At 35.2% G+C, this 18,819-nt stretch overlaps 1 protein-coding gene and 1 pseudogene across 4 annotated transcripts in view; one reads left to right on the top strand and one right to left on the bottom strand.

Moving 5' to 3' along the window:
• The window catches only part of NAALADL2 (N-acetylated alpha-linked acidic dipeptidase like 2), a 1,358,868-nt gene that overhangs the window by 552,497 nt on the left and 787,552 nt on the right, over nt 1-18,819 (top strand). The window contains exon 9 of one of the 4 annotated variants that reach the window (XM_032340827.1): nt 940-980. The exons of the other annotated variants lie outside the window; for them this stretch is intronic. Coding sequence (XP_032196718.1) covers nt 940-980 — 41 coding nt within the window. The remainder of the gene's footprint in view (nt 1-939; nt 981-18,819) is intronic. 4 annotated transcript variants of the gene reach the window in all.
• On the bottom strand, nt 13,676-13,797 carry LOC116581081 (annotated as a pseudogene).

The following is an 18,819-nucleotide window of genomic DNA, read 5'->3' as shown; positions in this document are numbered from 1 at the left end:
GACAGACTTATAGATTGAATTTTCTGTTATTGTAGAATAAGAACTGGAAAAAGTGAGGATCAGTTATGATAAGATCATTGTTGATTTGAAGCAATGTAATTTCTTGGGTTTGCTAACAATGAACCACTCAACAAAGTTTTTTTGTCTGTTTCCATGTCCAAAAAATATTTCGAACTCTCAAAGTAATGCTTCTTTTTTTGTGGGGGTACAGATAATATCTATTATTGGGTGAAATGTTCTCTTTATGGATTTTTATTTACTTCATGTCCAATCATAGTAGCTCATTGCATTTTTACACTTATTTTAACAAAAATAGTAATTTATTTTGGAGACTTGATATGATAATTTCTGCTTCATTTATTTTAGATTATTCCTCAAATTTATAAACATGCTCTTTAATTTTCTAATAGCCCTAAAGTAATAATTACCTTTCTAAAATTTTTCTTAGGAAAAAATTATATCCAAAGTATGGAAATTTATGATAATTTGCTATTTAGAAACTGAATAAAATGTACTTGTTGAAGAGCATGCTGGTCCGTTTTGGAATGATGGTAAAAGAAATCTATCAGATCTAGCTGTGCATGTCTCTAAGTATCCCATTATAGAGAAACATTTTTATAAATACAGGTTTGTGCGAATCAGAATGTTCTTTTAGATAGACGTGTAGAAAAGCTGTGAAAGAACCATTCTGCCTTATTTTATTTGACGAAAAAGTGTTAGATGTCTGGGACTCTATATGAGATCTCATATTGCCTTCTTGTCCCCTCTCCCACAGAGAAAGAGAATGGGGCATATATAGAACATGGAGGAGTTTTAAGAACAAAAAACCTCCACACATCTGTATTTTATTCCTGCAGGAGAATCTAACTGAGGTGGGAGAAGAGGAAGTTAGGCATATTTATTTTGAAATAAACAAACCTTCCCTAACCTTTCTTGCAGAGAATCCTTAAGATGTGGAATGCAAAGTGCTATAAAAGTAAGTAAATTAGGAGAGGTTGTAAGAGTTAAGAAGATTCAAAAGGAAAAATGAGGATTTATGATTGGAGATGTCAGAAGATATTAACAGTAATACACCCATTCACCATATTTTAACCTACTGTGAGGCAGGAATGTGTTAGATGCTGAGAGATATAGAAGCAAGCAGAAACAGAAGTATCTATCTCATGGAGCTTCTCTTCAGGTGAGTGTTACAGACTCAAACAAATATAAAATTGCAAATATAACAAATATTACAAAGGGCAGATACACATGACAGGAGAGACTAAGATAAAGGAGTTTCCCAGGTCCTGGAGATCAGGGGAGAGTTCTCAGAGGAGGTGACTCAAGTTGCCTTCATGGAGAAACCTCCCCTTCTGGTAAGGATATTTGTCTCTGTATAGATAAGTATTAGAATTTAGCCTGCATAGAAAAATGCATGGGGCCCATAAGTGGCTCAGTCAGTTAAGTGCCTGACTCCTGGTTTTGGTTCAGGGCATGAACTCAGGGTCCTGGGATCAAGCCCCTTGGCCGCTCCATGCTCAGCGGGGAAGCAGCTTGTAGAGTCTCTCTCCTCTCCCCTTCTCTTTCTCTTTCTCAGATAATAAGTCTTGAAAAAGAAAGAAACAAACAAACAAAAAGAAAAATGCATAAGCTATTGCTATTAAAAGACAAAAGGATATATATATATATTTTAATGTGAGTATTAGTTTGCTAGGGCTGCTGAAACAAAGTACCACAAACTGAATGGCTTAAAACAATGAAATTCAATCTATTACAGTTCTGGTTCTGGAGAACAGAAATCTGAAATCAACATGTTAGCAGGGCCCTATTCCTGAAACTCAGTGGGAAACTCTTTCATGCTTTTCTCTTAGCATTTGATGTTGCTGGTAATCCTGGGCATTCTGTGGTTTGTAGACACATCCCTCCAATTTCTGCCTGCATCATCCTATCTCCCTGTGCACCTCTGTCTCTGTGTATACTCTTTCTTTTCATGTAGGACATCAGATTTATTAGATTACACATTTATTATCCTACTCTACTCCAGTGTATCTTCATCTTAATTTGATTCCATTTGCAAGGACTACTTCCACATAAGGTCATAGCCACAGGCTCGGACTGGACATGAATTCTGAGGCATGTGGGGTGGGGTGGGGTGGGAGGAGAGATTAGTCACACTACTCAGCAGAAAGCAAAGCTCAGAAAATGTCTAAAATAGGTCCACCTCCAGATCTTTTACCTGGGTGTCATTGTAACTGGATATAGTGTTTGAGTGTTTGTGAATCCTTGATTCAGATTATGCACAACAGTCCCCCTTTATCTGCAGGGGATATATTCAGGATCCCCACTGGATGCCCGAAACCACAGAGAATACCAAACCCTATACACACACTGTTTTTTTCCTATGTCTGTATACCTATGATGAAGTTTAATTTATGAATTAAGCACAGTAAGAGATTAGCAGCAATAACTAATAATGAAATAGAAAAATTATAATATGCTGTAATAAAAGTTATATGAATGTGGTCTCTCCATCACTCTCTCAATATATATATATCGTTGTGTTGATGTGAGATGAGAAAACTCCTACAGGATGAGATGATGTGAGGGGAATGATGTAGGCATTGTGACATAAGATTAGGCTACTAATCTTATGGATATTCTTCTAGATTGCATTTGGTTTTGGGTAACTGACAACACAGAAAGTGAAGCCATGTATAAGGCAGGATTATTGTAGATACTGAAGGTTAGTAAAGTGATGGGAGTACCTTCAGAAGAAGAGTAAAAATAGTGCTTTGGGCATAAAATTGAAACAATTTACTTAGTACTTACCTCTTCATGGCATTCAATATCTTTACATATTCTTTTTTTTTTTTTTTAAGATTTTATTTGACAGAAGACAGTGAGAGAGGAAACACAAGCAGGGGGAGTGGGAGAGGAAGAAGCAGGCCTCCCACAGAGCAGGGAGAGCCTGAGGCAGGGCTCATGCCAGGACCTTGGAATCATGACCTGAGCTGAAGGCAGATGTGACTGATGACTGATCCATCTAGGCACCCCTGTATCTTCACATATTCTTAATACTTTAAAAATATAATAACCAAAAAACCAGATAAACTATTTTTAGTAGGTTATAGAAATAATTTTAAAAATTATATTTTATTTATTTGAAAGAGAGAGGGAGAGCATGAATAGGGGGAGGGACAGAGGGAGAAACAGACTCCCCATTGAGTGGGTAGTCCAGTGTGTCTCTCAATCCTGGACTCCAGGATCATGACCTAAGCTAAAAAGGCAGATGCTTAACTGACTGAGCCACCCAGGTGACCCTAAAGATCTTATTTTTAATATACTTCATCTTTCTAAGAATTACAATTTATATCAATTACAATGCATTTGCTTTACTATGTGCTTAAACTGTTCAACTATTCTTTTAATAGTTCCCTCATAACACCTTTTTCTTGACAATGGTAAGTACTGTTTAAAAGTTGCTTTTGTACTAACCCCATCACAAGTGGAGAGACCACACTCATTGATTCTTTGCCTGTTTATGCTTTGGGGTTGACAAGGCCTTGTTTACATTATCCCATAACATTTGCTGATGCTGGCAATTTAGGGACAAAGTGAAAAGTAGAGGAAAGAAAAAAAAAATAGAAGAAGAAACACAAAAATATACGGTGAGAAAACATGATATCTGGCACTACCTAATTTTGTTTTTAGTTCATAATTCTCAGATAAGTAATTTTAGATGAATTTATGTAGCTAATACAATTGTTTAAAAAGTGAAAACATCAGTGAGATAATTACTTTTCTCTCTAATGCAGTAATGGAAATAATCTCCTTGATTCCACAGACACATTTCTTCATTTTATTTAGAAAATTAAAAAACTTAAGGCATGAAAATCAAGCTTATAACTTCAATGAATTTAGCTTTTTTTTCTCTCAAAATAGGAAATTTCTGCCAACCTTTTTTCCTAATAAGCAAGCACATCATTCACTTAGAGGAAGTTGTTTGTGTTGGCTTCTCTGTTCTTTTCTTTTGATGAATTGCCAGTTTTTCAGACCCCATACTCATCACATAATTTCTTGACCTCAATTATACTTCTCAGAAAAGAACAGGTAATGAGTAATGGAATTGTTCATAGGGCTTTTAAAAGTTGCACTTAAAGAATGAGATAAAAACATATGAAATTTTCTGCTAGAACATGTGGTATTCAGCAAGTTTGTGTATCAACTGGATTTTTTTTTAATCCGTGATTTAAATCTTAACCTTTAAATTGCTCATATACTATGACTTAAAAAAAAAAAAAGTGAAAAAACAGAGATGCTCTGATTTATTTCAAAATCTGATGATAAACCTATCTGAATTGGGTAAGTAATCCAGACAAGAGGCATTAAGTACTATATGATTATTAGTAATATGCAAAAAAATATTGAGCGAGAGACATTTTCAGCTCATTATGTGTCCTGGGAAGGAAGAACCAGGAGAATTAGAAGGAAAGAGAGTGCACAGAAGATGCATTTGCCCATTGCACTAGAACACATAGCAAATTATTTCTTTGTATTAAGGCCTACTGAACTTTAAGAAAAATGTATGTGTACTACAATTTTTATTAAAGTTTTAATGCAATACAAGCTCTATTGGCCAACCTTTCTATAATCAAATTGCTTGATTTACCTATGCTCTGGGTCTTCTTTTTAAAACATCCTGAATTACGGATGGGGTACATTGAATCTTTTTAGAGTTGCCTGTCTGGGCACTGCTGTTCCCTTCTCTTGAGTTGTCTGCCTACCAATTACCCGCCTTATTGAAAACCAGCGGAGCCTTGATAATTAAGAGAGCTTATTCTAAAGCCTGTTTTATTCATTGGTTTTGATTTGTGTCTTTAAGCAATTACCTGAAATAATGGCAGACAAGGAAAGACCACTAATCCTTAAGGACAGCAAATGGATAAAAAAAATAACAAAAAGAAAACATTAAACTGAAAGAAGGAGAAAAGGCAAAAGAGGGAGATATAAACATCGAAGAAGAAAGGAGTAAAAACATGAAAAGATGGTGAAAATGACAGAGCCAGTATGTTTTCATCATGTTTCTCTGGATAAAGATTATTGCCATGCTTTTTACTTTGGTATCATTAAAGTTCCAGTCAATGTGAGTGACATTATCTGAAAACCTCCCTTTATTTTTATTTCTAATCTTATCCAACCATAAATAGATGTCTGGGCTTTAGAAATTACTTGAATTATATTCTGTAATAATAGCTAACATTTATGTAGCTCTAACTACATACCAGGCATTATACTTTGTGCATGACACATACATTCATCTGACCCTCACAACAACACTGGAGGATGCTCTGTTATTATCCCATTTTAGAACTGAAGAAACAAAACCGGCCAGACATTGGGATGTGTTTACTGAAATCCCATACCCCCATCCCATGAAACAGACAAATACCAGGTTTGTAGGCTTCTGCAGTAGAAAGACTTGTAGAAGGTGAATCCTGGGACTTCTTTTAGATTTCCCGATCTGTAGTTCAGTTGCCCATCACTGAACTTTGGTATAGGTCAACAGAATCTTACACAAAATGTTGATACATTTTAACTTATATCAACATAACAATTGTATATTTTCAGATTATAAAATTTTATATGAATCCTGTAAATAACCTGCATGTTAAACCAGAATCGGCCAAAATGATAGAGATAAACCAACATTTCAACACATGGGAGACTCCTGTTTGGTTAGCATTTTTCCTATGTCTGAAAAAGCACAAATAGTTTTTGTTAATAATCACCTTGCCATTCTAGGCAAAGCCTATGTTAACTTACTTGAATATGTAGGTCATAATTAAAATCCTGTGTGCAATACTAAATTCTTCCTGTTAATGGTAGCAGTGATAAAGAATAATCACCTATTAGAAGGGATAAAACCATTTATCAACTTGTAGAAATATTGAACTTGTACAAGAATAATATCTATGGAGTTCATCCTGTCCAAAAAATACCAATTTAAAGACTATAACTTTATGATGACTGTAACAGGCCAACATATCCAATTAACTTTAAGAAAAAGTGTAACCACAATTGTTGATAAATTCACTACTAATTTTCTAGAACTTAGGAAACATAGTCCATATTTCCTTTGCTTTTTAATTGGAACAAAAAAATGTAGCTAATAAGACAACTACTCTATTCTGTATCTAGGAATTTAATATAAATATAGAGTGTTTTTCTCCTATCTACTGGTCTGATGTTATAAAAGTTTTCCAAAATTAAGTTTACTTTATTAATATTAAAAAGCAGGCTAATAACAGTAGCTAACATGGAGAAAATTTTATATTTAAAAGGTTAATATTTCTTAAACTCTTCTACAAAGATTTATTTGTAGAATTGTCTTTTTATACTGCACATGCTTTTCTTAAGGGATCTTGGCCTTGGCAGTCATTAGATTTATATGAAATCTATTTGATTTTTTTACTCCAGTCTAGTGAAGAGAGCCTATCTCTTTCAGTGCATCAGTTATTCATAGAATAACCCCTTATTAGTCCCACTGACCATATTATCCCTTGTTATTAAAAAGTTTACTAGCTTTATCAAAATAGCAAGGAATTTAATTGTGGCTAAGACTTATTTGTGGAATAATAAACACACTGAGAAGTCAGGCTTCTGAATCGTACTTGATAAGTATTTAGAGTACCATTGGCTCATTACTGAAAGTGCATGTGTACTGTTAACCAAGGCAGTTTAAGCCTTTGGACACAAGTAGTTTTCAATATTAAAGTTATTATCGAACTCTTATTTTTATGTATAACTTTTTTGCTCTGTAGATTTTATTATATTTTGTAAGAGGATGCAACAATACTTGCTCACTGAAAATGGAAACTTGTTTTAGACTTAATTAACTTTCATTCATATGTCAGATAGGTATTTTTGACAAATGTCATTTAGCAAATTAGCTGGTAACTCAAGAGTCACATTTCGCAAGAGGATCTGTTACCTATTAAAAGTAACATAAATTACTCTTCCAGTTCACAGACCTGCCCTTCATCTAAAATACACAGTGTAGCCAAACTTCAGCTTATACTAAAACTCAGTTCCATATCTATCCATTGACTTCTTTTTCTGAATCAGGTTCTTTGTTAGACTCTTGAGACAAAATATAGGATGTGGTTTCTGCACTCGAGAAACATTCAGTTCATCGAAGGAAGGCAGATCAATAAGCACATAATGTCAGTACAACGAGATACTACGGAAGCAGTATGGAAGTATATGGAAGCATGTGCTCAGCCTGAATATGCCATGTGATCTTTTTGGAAGTCTTGCTAAGATTCTATAGATCAGGATTTAGCAAAGTTTTTCTGTGGAGGGCCAGATGGTAAATGTTTTCAACTTAACTGAATATGTGGCCTCTGTAACAACTATTCAGCTCTCCCACTGTAGCTCAAATCTGGACATACAGTATAGAAAGGAAGGAAACATTAGCCACATGCTGGAGAAGTACCTGTTGCTAGATTAGTACCTTTAACCTATTTACCCTTCACAATGCACATGCTTTATTCTTTCTCCTCTACTTCATTCCTTTTTTCCTTTCCAATGCTTAATTGAAGCCAGAATCCATTATTATCATCAGCCATGCTCATAGCACTGAAACCAAAGAGATTTCAGTCCTTTTCTTCATGATAAGACCCACTGGTGATAATAGCTAACATTTTAGGGGCGCCTGAGTGGTTCAGTCGCTGAAACGTCCAGCTCTTCATTTTGGCTCACGTTATTATCTCAGGGTCATGATACCAACCCTTGCATTGGGCTCCATGCTCAGCGAGGAGTGTGCTTGAGATTCTTTCCTCCCGTTGCCCCTCCCCCAACTGGTGCTCTCTCTAAAATGAATAAAATAAAAAACAGTTGCTAATACTTCAAAACTTTTTTGAATGCAAAGCATGTTCAATTATATTATTTCATTTAATCTTCAAAACTACCCTGTGAGGTAGATATCATTTTCATTTTACATGGAAATAGGCCTTGGAGAGAAGAAGTGATTTGCTCAAGATTATGCAGCTGGCCAAAGACAGAAAATAATATGCTAATTGTAGTGTACTATTCATGAACTTTAAAATACCATAGCATGCACAGAAAACTCCAGTTCCATCTATGGGATCAATAGCCAGGGTGGGCATTTAACTTACTCCCTGGTTTGTCTGGGACTGAGGGATTTCTCCAGACAGGAGACTTTCAGTGCTAAAACCAGGGAGATTCTGGGCCAAGTAGGATAGTTTGGTGTCACTATCAGTAGGCTTGGCATCTTCATTCCCATGCTTCTTACACTTGAATGTGCATTGGAATCAGTTGGAGATCTTGTTCACCAGCTTCTGATTTAGATTCTATGAATATTTCTGGGGATGGCCTGGAGATCTGTTTTTCCAACCAGCTCTCAGAAGATGTGGATACTGCTCATCTGTTTCTACTCTGAATAACAAAGCATCCTTGTCCATTCTCAGGGCTCACCAGACCTCATCAGTCAGAATCTGAATGTTAACAGATACCCCAGGTAGTTCACTCAGTCAAGTTTGAAGAGCTCTGTTCTAGTCCAATCTGATCATTGGGAGGTAATCTTCACCTGTGCATATTTTTCTTGCTTTCAGTGAACCTTTCTGAATACTGGCAAACCATGTGACAGCTTTCACCAGTCTGCCTCTTTCCTCCTTCTGTGGAAGTCCAGACATCTCTTTCTTGCACATTTACCTATTGGCTCATTCCTTTTTTTCCCCTAATTCCCCGTAACTTTCTTGAACCCAACTATTTAAGCTCTGTGCTGGATGTTTGTTTCTGTGGCTATTATTCTATGAAAGAAAATTAATCTACTTGAAGAAGTCAGATGGTCAGCAATAAAGGGGGGCCTTAAAATCATTTACTTTCAACTGTAAAACTGCCCATCAGAATATAGTTTATAAGAAGACTGTGACAACAGTAAAATTGTTCCCTATGGCACCAGGAAAAAAATAAAATTTATTTACGCTCCATGCTCCCTCTTGCCAAGATATTGCTTGAGTGTAATGAAAATTTTGTAGAAATCATATTTTCAGTTATTATTGCTATGTTTTTACCTGTTAACCATTGTTCTAAGTGAGTTACCTTTTATCATTTAATATTCATAGTGATTCCATGAGGTAGATACTAGTATTATCCCCAATTGTCAGATAAAACAACTGAGCAGAAAAGTACTAACAAGTTGTCCAAGGTCAAAGAGCTAGTAAGTGGCCAAGTCAGGATGAGGGATCCAGGCAATTCAGATCAAGAGCAAATGTTCTTAACCACCATACTACACATTGACTTTATTTTAGCCCAATATTTCTTTTCTCCAAAGTGTTGACTACCATTTATAATTATTTTTATTTTCATTCTGTCTTCTTGGAAATTTAACTTCCTTATGAAAAGGGATCATGCTTCCCTGGCTCTTTATTATATTTCAAGTGTCTGGCACATACTAAGCACTTAGTAAATATTTATTAAGTAAGTGAATAAATGATAAAGCATTGTGGAGCTTGCAGTCTTTAACATGCGAAGTCTAAGAGGCCACAGAAGAGAGAAAGGATGTTAGTCTAAGGGAATTACAGTATTCCTAAACACTCCTACCTACAAAGCGTTGGGACTTTGGAAGTGCGGTTGACACTTACACTGCGTGTGTTAGCCAGACTTCCATTTGAGACTGTTACGAGTCTCCATGTTAATAGTTAAGTTGGAAAGGCCTTTTCAAGAAGCCATATGTGTATATATTATAATTATATATAAATTTATCATAAATATATAAAAATAACATATATAAACAATTAAATATGTGTATTTTACTTTATTTTGGTTTAAGAAATCAGAATTTTTTTTTTTGCTTGGGTTTAAATGAAGCTCTTTTGGAAATAATGTTGCTGCTGTAAAGCATTTTCAGAACATTTAAAAATCATGCTTCCTAAATTAATTTGTAAGGTGTTGCAACTGCATTTAGCTAAAAACAGCAAACTGAGTGTGCAGTACAGCTTGAAATGTTTATTGTGGTTACAATGTGCAGGATAATACCTTAAAAATCACCTACTGCCCTGAAACTAAATCTTGTCCTTTTAGCTCACCAGGCTCCCTGCTCCTTATCACCTCTTTATCTTTGTTCACCAGGAATGCCTTTCCCTTTGATTAGGCCTAGTACAGACCTTGAAGCATTTTAAGACCTACCCAGAATCCCCCAGGGCTTACCTAGAATCCCGCAGTGCTATGGAGGTTTTCAAGAAGACATCAGGCACCCTGGCACTTGCCTTCTCTGCCCTCTGGTATTTTCACCTTTGCCACAGCTTGTGATACCTTATTTTGGGGAATGAGTCGCCTCAAAGGAGTAATAATAATAATTATTACTTAATTATTTATTAATAATAATAGAAAAGGAGTAAAAATAATAAAGGAATAATCCTTTGTTGTTGTTTGTTATGAGCAGTTCTTACCTTCATCACTAGATCATACTTCGCTGAATGCAACACCTACTTGGTGTTGTACCTTTCTAAGTATTACCAACCCCAGAACTGGACACATATCAGATGGGCAGAAAACATCGGTTGAATTATTCATTATTGATTTAACCATTATCTAAAGTCACATACGTGTCATTTGTGTCAGTGTTATGAAGAATGTTGTTTACTCCAGGTCTTTTTGAAGCTACTTAAAGTTGCTCTTAAACTTGCTTCTATCTAGTTGATAGGAAGGTTTTTTCTTTTCTTTTTTCTTCATAGAACATAATTCTTTGTGATTGCGAGTCTGAGATAGAAGGGAAGCAGAGAGAAAAACCATTTCATCTTCCTGCTAAGTATATGGGGCCCTTGGGGCTTTTAAGAGCCACCTCTAAATCAATTGAACAGCTATTTTTACTAAAAGATGGGATGTAATTTCTCAAATACTTAAGAGTTCCTTTATCAGATTATTATTACTGTTTCATTTTATATTCAACAAACCCAAACATTTAGACATGTTTTTATTAAGTCTTTTATTTTTGGACACCATGGGTGCATGACTCACTTATTCTTATGTATGCATGTGTGAATAGCTTTGTAAGGATGAATATACCACTTTCTTATAGATCTTTTTTTTGTTGTTGTTTTTTTAAATTTAATTTTGAATTCAAACAATTTCATCTTTGTAAAATTTCTATTTCCATTTAATCATAATTATGGGAAAGATGATTAACTTTATACATAGCCTATTATCTTATCTAGAAAACTAGATTCTATTCATTTAACAGAGAGAGAGTACGAGTAGGGAGAGCAGCAGGCAGAGTAAGAGGGAGAAGCGGGCTCTCTGCTGAGCCAGGAGCTGGATGTGGGACTCAATTCCAGGACCCTGGGATCACAACCTGAGCCAAAGGCAGCTGCTTAACAAACTGAGCCACCGACGTGTCCCTAGCAAATTAGATTCTAAAGGTAAGTTATGAATGCAGATGAAGCATTCTGGGATGCCTCTTAACTCCCCCAAGTCTTACACATGCCTAGTTAATTTCCTTTATGGGGTGAGAAATGTCACCTTAGGGCCAGAAAAAAGATAGTGATATGTGGGTAAAATGTATTGCACTGCTAGTAAATCTTGGATCAATTTACAAGTTAACAAGAAGGACCTGAGAGTTTAGGATTAAGTCGACTATTTTAGATCAAAATAACTGGGAAGAGGTCCTAAAAAAATATTTGCCTACTAGGCTTGAAGAGAACATTGTGAGGCTAACTGGATGGTAGAAAAATCTTGGGGAAGGGACACCTGGGTAGCTCAGTGGTTTAAGCCTTTGCCTTCAGCTCAGGTCATTGTCTCAGGGTCCTGGGATTGAGCCCCGCATCCGGCTCTCTGCTCGGCGGGGAGCCTGCTTCCCCCCCCCCCCCGCCTGCCTCTCTGCCTACTTGTGACCTCTCTCTCTCTCTCTCTGTCAAATAAATAAATAATCTTTAAAAAAAGAAAAGTCTTGAGGAAGAATAACTGCACAAGAAGCCTTCAGGTAGCTGAACAGAGTTAAGGAGACGGTGAAAGAGGTATCAGGTGAATACCCAGGTCTATTTCTGGATGGGGCCAAGAAATGGTATCCAGCTGATGATCATGAAGTCTCGTACTGGGATAGATTTAGGTCTGGGAATACAGTTGAGGAACAAGCCCTCAAGAGATTCAGATCATCGGGTAAGCTTGAGAAGCACTGATTATTCTCAGACTTCCAGAGGCCTGGCCCCAAGCCGGTTCTGGAACCAAGAATTCAGGTAGAAGTTTCTTAGACTGACTAAAGAAAATCAGGTAAGCTTGCAGTTTCCCAGTGACCCAGTCAAAACCAGACCCTGTGGTGGTGGTAGATTTGTGTTCCATTTTGAGGACTTTGAGGTATAGAGGAAGGGAAGTCCCAGTTTAGGTTAGGGTTTTAAACCACCAGACCTGCTGATACTCCTTCTAGTCCCACACCTGATCAGACCACCATTATTTACAGTCATTAGAAAATTTATCTTGTATTAAGCAAATTGAGTACTTTTGGTTCAGTAAAACCTGGTGTAAAGGAAGGTTTTGTTAATGCTATAAAAGTATTCTGTGAAAATAAGCCCAAATGCAACAGTTTTGTGGTACACTTCTGATATATATATTAAAAAAAAAAAAATCAATCTGATGATGACCTGATGCTAAATGCTAAATTTTCTCTCTCTGCAATAGTAGTTTCAAATTTTAGCTGCCTCAGGACTGCTTCAAGAGCTTATTAAACACAAGTTGTTGGGTCTCAATCCCAGAGTTTCTGATTTAGACCGAGCTCAGCATATAATTTGCATTTTTAAGAAATTCTCAGGTGATACTATTGTGCAGGTCCTAAGACAAGACCTTGAGAACAGCTTTCCTAGCAGGTACAGTGAGAACAGAGGGAGCCTAATTTCTTACTGAACTTAGTAAATACAGTATTTAATTTTTGTATTGCCCAAAGGATGAAAACTCCATATATAACAATTATATATATATTAAATACTAATTTGATAATATACCACTAAAAAAGAAAAATGTGTTTTTTAAACCTAATAAAAAGCAGAGAGCAAATAATCCCATTGATGAGCAGTTAGAGTGTAATGCTGATTTGACAGATAAGAAAGGCCAAAATTGTTACTTTGGCAATAATACCTTCTGCTTTCTTTGAGAGAAATTAGAGCAATACAGTTGACCATATTTGATTATTAATGCTAAAATCCATATATATATATACGTATATATATATACGTATATATATATACGTATATATATATATATACATATATATATATATACATACATTTAAAAGGATTAACTTACTGTTTTTGTTCCTTGGTTTTAAGACTTTATTTTTTTTTTTAGGGTAGTTTTAGGTTTACAACAAAATTGTGAGGGTGATACAGACATTTTCCACATACCTTCTACCCCCCCACCACACACACATAGCTTGCCCTATTATCACCATCATTTTTTACCATGGATAAATCTACATTAACATTTTTTACCATGGATAAATCTACATTAACATATCATAATCACTCAAAAGTCCATAGACTACCTTAGAATTCACTGCTGGTGTACATCCTATGGGTTTGGGCCATTGTATTCTTTTGTTTCTTTTTATTGAAAGAAAAATAATTTGATTTTATAACAAACTATGAATTCATAATTTTTCTAAGACTCTATTTTGCCACCAAATATAATTTTAAAATGTTGAAAAGTTGTGTGTGTGTTTTGAATGATTACATTCATAGGTAGATCTATTAGCAATAATCGCGCCTCGGATAAACCTCATTGGCTACGATACTGCCACTGCGCAAAGCTCATTCATAGGTAGATCTAATATGAGATCGTCCAAAAGTAGTTTTGGTATTACACAAGAAATTTAGATTAAAAGTATTTCTTAAATTCTGTTTTGTTCAATTCGTACTGGCCATACAGTAAAATATTAGAAAAGTTATAATTTTTTAGTGCTTTGTTATGTTTAAGTCCCTCATGTATCATCACACTGTCATAATACCTAATACTTTCAACCTCTTAGGAGCTTGTGGTCGACTCAACTATTTTCTTAAAAAAAAAAAAAATACAGGGACGCCTGGGTGGCTCAGTGGGTAAAGCCTCTGCCTTCATTCAGCTCGGGTCATGATCTCAGGGTCCTGGGATCGAGCCCCGCATCGGGCTCTCTGCTCAGCAGGGAGCCTGCTTCACTCTCTCTCTGCCTGCCTCTCTGCCTACTTGTGATCTAGTATCTCTCTGTCAAATAAATAAATAAAATCATGAAAAACAAACAAACAAAAGAATACATTCTAAATGTAGGCTTTTTAAATTTATAGGAATAATATAGTAAAGCAAAACAAGGATAAAGGGCCATTTAATAACACATATGAAATTGTTAGCAATTCTTATTTAGCACTGGATTGATGGCTAGTAACATGGGTTTATATTAAATATATTAACATGGTTTATATTATATGTATATTTCATAAAAATCACTGTGGGACACCTGACTTGCTCAGTTAGTAGAACACGTGACTCTTGTTGTTGGGGTTGTAAGTTTGAGCCTCATGTTGGGGCTGATAGAGATTACTTAAAAAAAATTACTTAAGTAGAAAAAAAATCATTATAATTTTATAAACAAAGACCAAAACTGTATATATCTCAGGATTTTTATACATAGTTACAACAATTTTTATGATGATAAAGACTTTTTAGAAGTATTTTCATAGAAACTTTGTAATATATAGTACCGCATAGGTTTTAAAAAAATTTATTCATTTATTTGACAGAGAGACAGGGAGAGAGAGAATACAAGCAGGGGGAGTGGGAGAGGGAGAAGTAGTCTCCCTGATGAGCAGGGAGCCCCACGGCTCAATCCCAGGACCCTGGGATCATAACTTGAGCTGAAGGCAGACACTTAACAACTGAGCCATCCAGGCACCCCTATAATATAGTATTATTAAATATAGTACCCATAATGTACCTTATGACCCCATGAATTATTTATTTTATAACTGGAAGTTTGTGCCTTTTGACCCTCTCCACTCATCCCTTCTCCTTGGCAACCACTAATCTGCTGTCTGCATCCATGAGCTTGAATTTTTTGTTTTGTTTGTTTTTTAGATTGCACATGTAAGTGATATCATATGATATTTATCTTTCTTTAACTTATTTAACGTAATAACCTCAGGGTCAATTTATGTTGTCACAACTGTCATTTCTTTATGGCTGAATAATATTCAGTTGAACATATATGTACATTTCTTTATGCACTCCATTGATGGACATTCAGATTGTTTTCATATTTGGATATTATAAATAATGGGGCAATGAATATGTTGGTGCATGCATTTTTTTAATTACTTTTTAAAAACTTCTTACAAATATCTAGAAGTGTAATTGCTGGATCATATGCTAGTTCTATTTTTAGTTTTTGAAGAATTTCCATACTGTTTTCTATAGTATATATAAATATATATATATATATATATATATATAGCGCCACTTTCTGTAGTGGGTGTATTAATTTATATTCCCACCAGTAATGCCCAAAGATTGTTTTTTCTCCATATGCTCACCAACCCTTGATTGGAGATGATACCTTATTGTGATTTAGAAAAAGGTTCAGATCTTTTCTTAAATTGTTTTTGTGTGTATGTTTTGTTTGCTGTTGAGTTGTATGAGTTCTTTATATATTTTGGATACTAGCCCCTCTTAAGATGTGTTATTTGTGAATATTTTCACTCATTCAGTCAGTTACCTTTTCACTGATAGTTTTCTTTGCTGTGCACATTTTTAAAATTTTGATATAGTCTCATTTGTTTATTTCTGCTTTTGTTGTCATTACTTTTTTTTTTTTTGACAAACCTATGCAATAGACAGTGTTTTATTTCTAATTTACATGTGAGAAAATTGAAAACAGAGATACAAAGTTTCTTGCTCAGGGACACATAGTCTCTGTGTGGTGCATTCAGTACCCAAACATAACCCATCTGATCCCAGGGCGCAGCTTCTCAACATTCTTCTGGATGAATTTGTGGAGAATGGCAAAGGATAAATGATAATAGCCATCATTGGTGTTAAAATATTATTTTCTAATCTTAGAATTACAGTTGTCGTTACTTTTAAAGTCAGATCTTAAAAGTCATTACCAACACCAGTATCAAGGAGCTTACCACCTATGATTTCTTCTAAGAGTTCATGGGTTCAGGTTTTACATTCAAGTATTTAATCCATTCTGAGTTAATTTTTGTGTATGGTGTAAATGGTACAGTTTCTTTTGCAAGTAATTGTCAGCTTTTCCCAATGCCATTTATTGAAAAGACCCTGCTTTCCTCATTGTATATTCTTAGCTCCTGTTGTAAATTAATTGATTATATATGCATTGACTTCTGAGTTTCTGAGCTCTCTGTTCTATTCCAATGATCAGTGTGTCTGTTTTTTGTTTGTTTGTTTGTTTGTTTTTTGTTTTTTAGATTTTTAATTAATTTATTTAATAGACAGAGATCACAAGTAGGCAGAGAGGCAGGTGGAGAGAGAGACAGAGGAAACAGGAAGCAGGCTCCCTGCTTAGCAGAGAGCTGGATGTGGGGCTCCATCCCAGGACCCTGGGATCATGACCTGAGCCGAAGGCAGAGGCTTTAGCCTACTAAGCCACCCAGGTGCCCCAATTAGTGTGTCTGTTTTTATGCCAATACCATACTGTTTGGACTACTATAACTTTGTAATATAGCTTCAAATCAGGGTGTGTAATGCCTCCACTTTTGTTCTTTCTCAAGATTTCTTTGGCTATTTAGGGTCTTTTGTGGTTCCATACAAATTTTAGGATTTGGGTTTTATTTCTGTGAAAAATATAATTTTTGAAATAGAGATTGCTTTGAATTGGAGGTTGTCTTATAGTATAAACATTTCAACAATATTAAATTTTTCCAGTTCATGAGCACAAAATATCTTTCCATTTGTGTTAGTTTCTTTCACCAACATCTTGTAGTTTTAAATGTATAGGTTTTTCACTTCCTGGCTTAAATTTACTTGTAGGTGTTTTTGTTATTGTTGTTGTTGTTTATTTTTCTTTTTGATTCAGTGGTGAATGGGATTTTTCTTAATTCTTCTTTTTGATAGCTCATTATTAGTATATGGAAATATAACAGATTTTTATATATTGATGTATTGATTTTGTCTACTGTAACTTAATGAATTTGCTTATTTAGTTTTTGTTTGAGCCTTTGGGGTTTTCTACATATTACATGTCATTTGCAAATAGTGACTTTTATTATTTCCATTCCAATTCAGGTATCTTTTATTTCTTTTTCTTGGCTAATCACTCTGGCTAGGACTTGCAACACAGGTATACCTTGTTTTATTGAACATTGCTTTATTGCACTTCACAGACATTGTTTTTACAAATTAAAGTTTTGTGGCAACCCTGCACTGAGCAAATCTATTGGTGCCATTTTTCCAGTAGCATTTGCTTACTTCACATCTGTCACGTTTTAGTAACTCTTGCAATATTTCAAACATTTTCACTGTTTTTGTTATGGTTATCTGTGATCATTGATTATAGCCCACTGAGAGCTCAGATAATGACTAGCATTTTTTAGCACTAAAGTTTTTTGTTTGTTTGTTTGTTTTTAAGATTTTACATTTTAGAGACAGAGTGTAGGCAGAGGGGAAAGGGGAGGAGCTGGAAGGAAAGAATCTCAAGCCACCTCTGTACAAGGGTTTGATCTCAAGACCCTGAAATCATGACATTAGCTGAAACCAAGAGTCAGACATTTAAACAACTGAGCCACCCAGGCGCCCCACAATATAGTATTTTTTAAATTAAGGTATATATAGTGTTTGCTTTTTGTTGTTTTTTGTTTTGTTTTAGACCTAATATTATTGTACATTTAATGGGCAAGAGTTTATTTGACTAACATTATTTTGTCAGTCACTTTATTACTTCTTCTAGATATGAATACACGGTATCTTCAATCTGTGCCTGAATTATGAATAAAAGTGGAGAGAGTGGGTATCCTAGTCTCATTTCTGATCTTAGAGAAAACGTTTTCAGCTTTCCACTGTTGAGTGTGATGTTAGCTATGGGCTTCTCATATATGGCCTTTACTATGTTGAGGTACATTCTCTTCATATCCATTTTGTTGATCATTTTTATCATTAGCGGGTGTTGAATTTTGTTAGATCTCTTTTCCTGAATCTCTTGAGATGATAATAAGATTTTATGCTTCATTTTGTTAATGTGATGTATCGTATTGATTTCTGCAAATGTTAAACTGTCCTCATAGTCCTGAAATAAATTCCACTTGACCGTGGTACATCATCCTTTTAATGTATTGTTGAATTGGGTGGTAATATTTTGTTGAAGATTTTTGCACCTATGTTCATCAGGGATATTAATCTCTAACTTTCTTTTGTGGGATGCCTTGCTGGTTTTCATAGTAGGGTAATGCTCGCCTCCTTAAATGAGTTTGGAAATGTTCCCTCCTTTCCTATTTTTGGAGGAGTTTAATGAGAAGGACTAATATTAAATCTTTGAGTAAATTTATCAGTCTGGTTTTAGACTTTTGTTTGCTAGGAGGTTTTTGATTACTGATACAGTCTCCTTTTTTTTTTTTTTTAACATGTTATTTATTTATTTGACAGAGAACAAGCAAGGGGAATAGCAGACAGAGGGAAAGGGAGAAGCAGACTCCCCACAGAGCAGGGGGAGCTCCATTCGGAACTCAATCTCAGGACCCTGGGATTATGACCTAAGTTGAAGGCAGTCTCTTAACCACTGAGCCACCCAGGCACCCACTGATTCAATCTCCTTACTATGATTGGTCTATTCAAATTTTCTATTTATTT

This window comes from Mustela erminea, chromosome 1 (assembly GCF_009829155.1).
Source record: "Mustela erminea isolate mMusErm1 chromosome 1, mMusErm1.Pri, whole genome shotgun sequence".
In the NCBI taxonomy this organism is placed as follows: Eukaryota; Metazoa; Chordata; class Mammalia; order Carnivora; family Mustelidae; genus Mustela; species Mustela erminea.
Note: the sequence above shows the minus strand (reverse complement) of the source record. Positions and strands in the feature narration are given on the sequence as shown.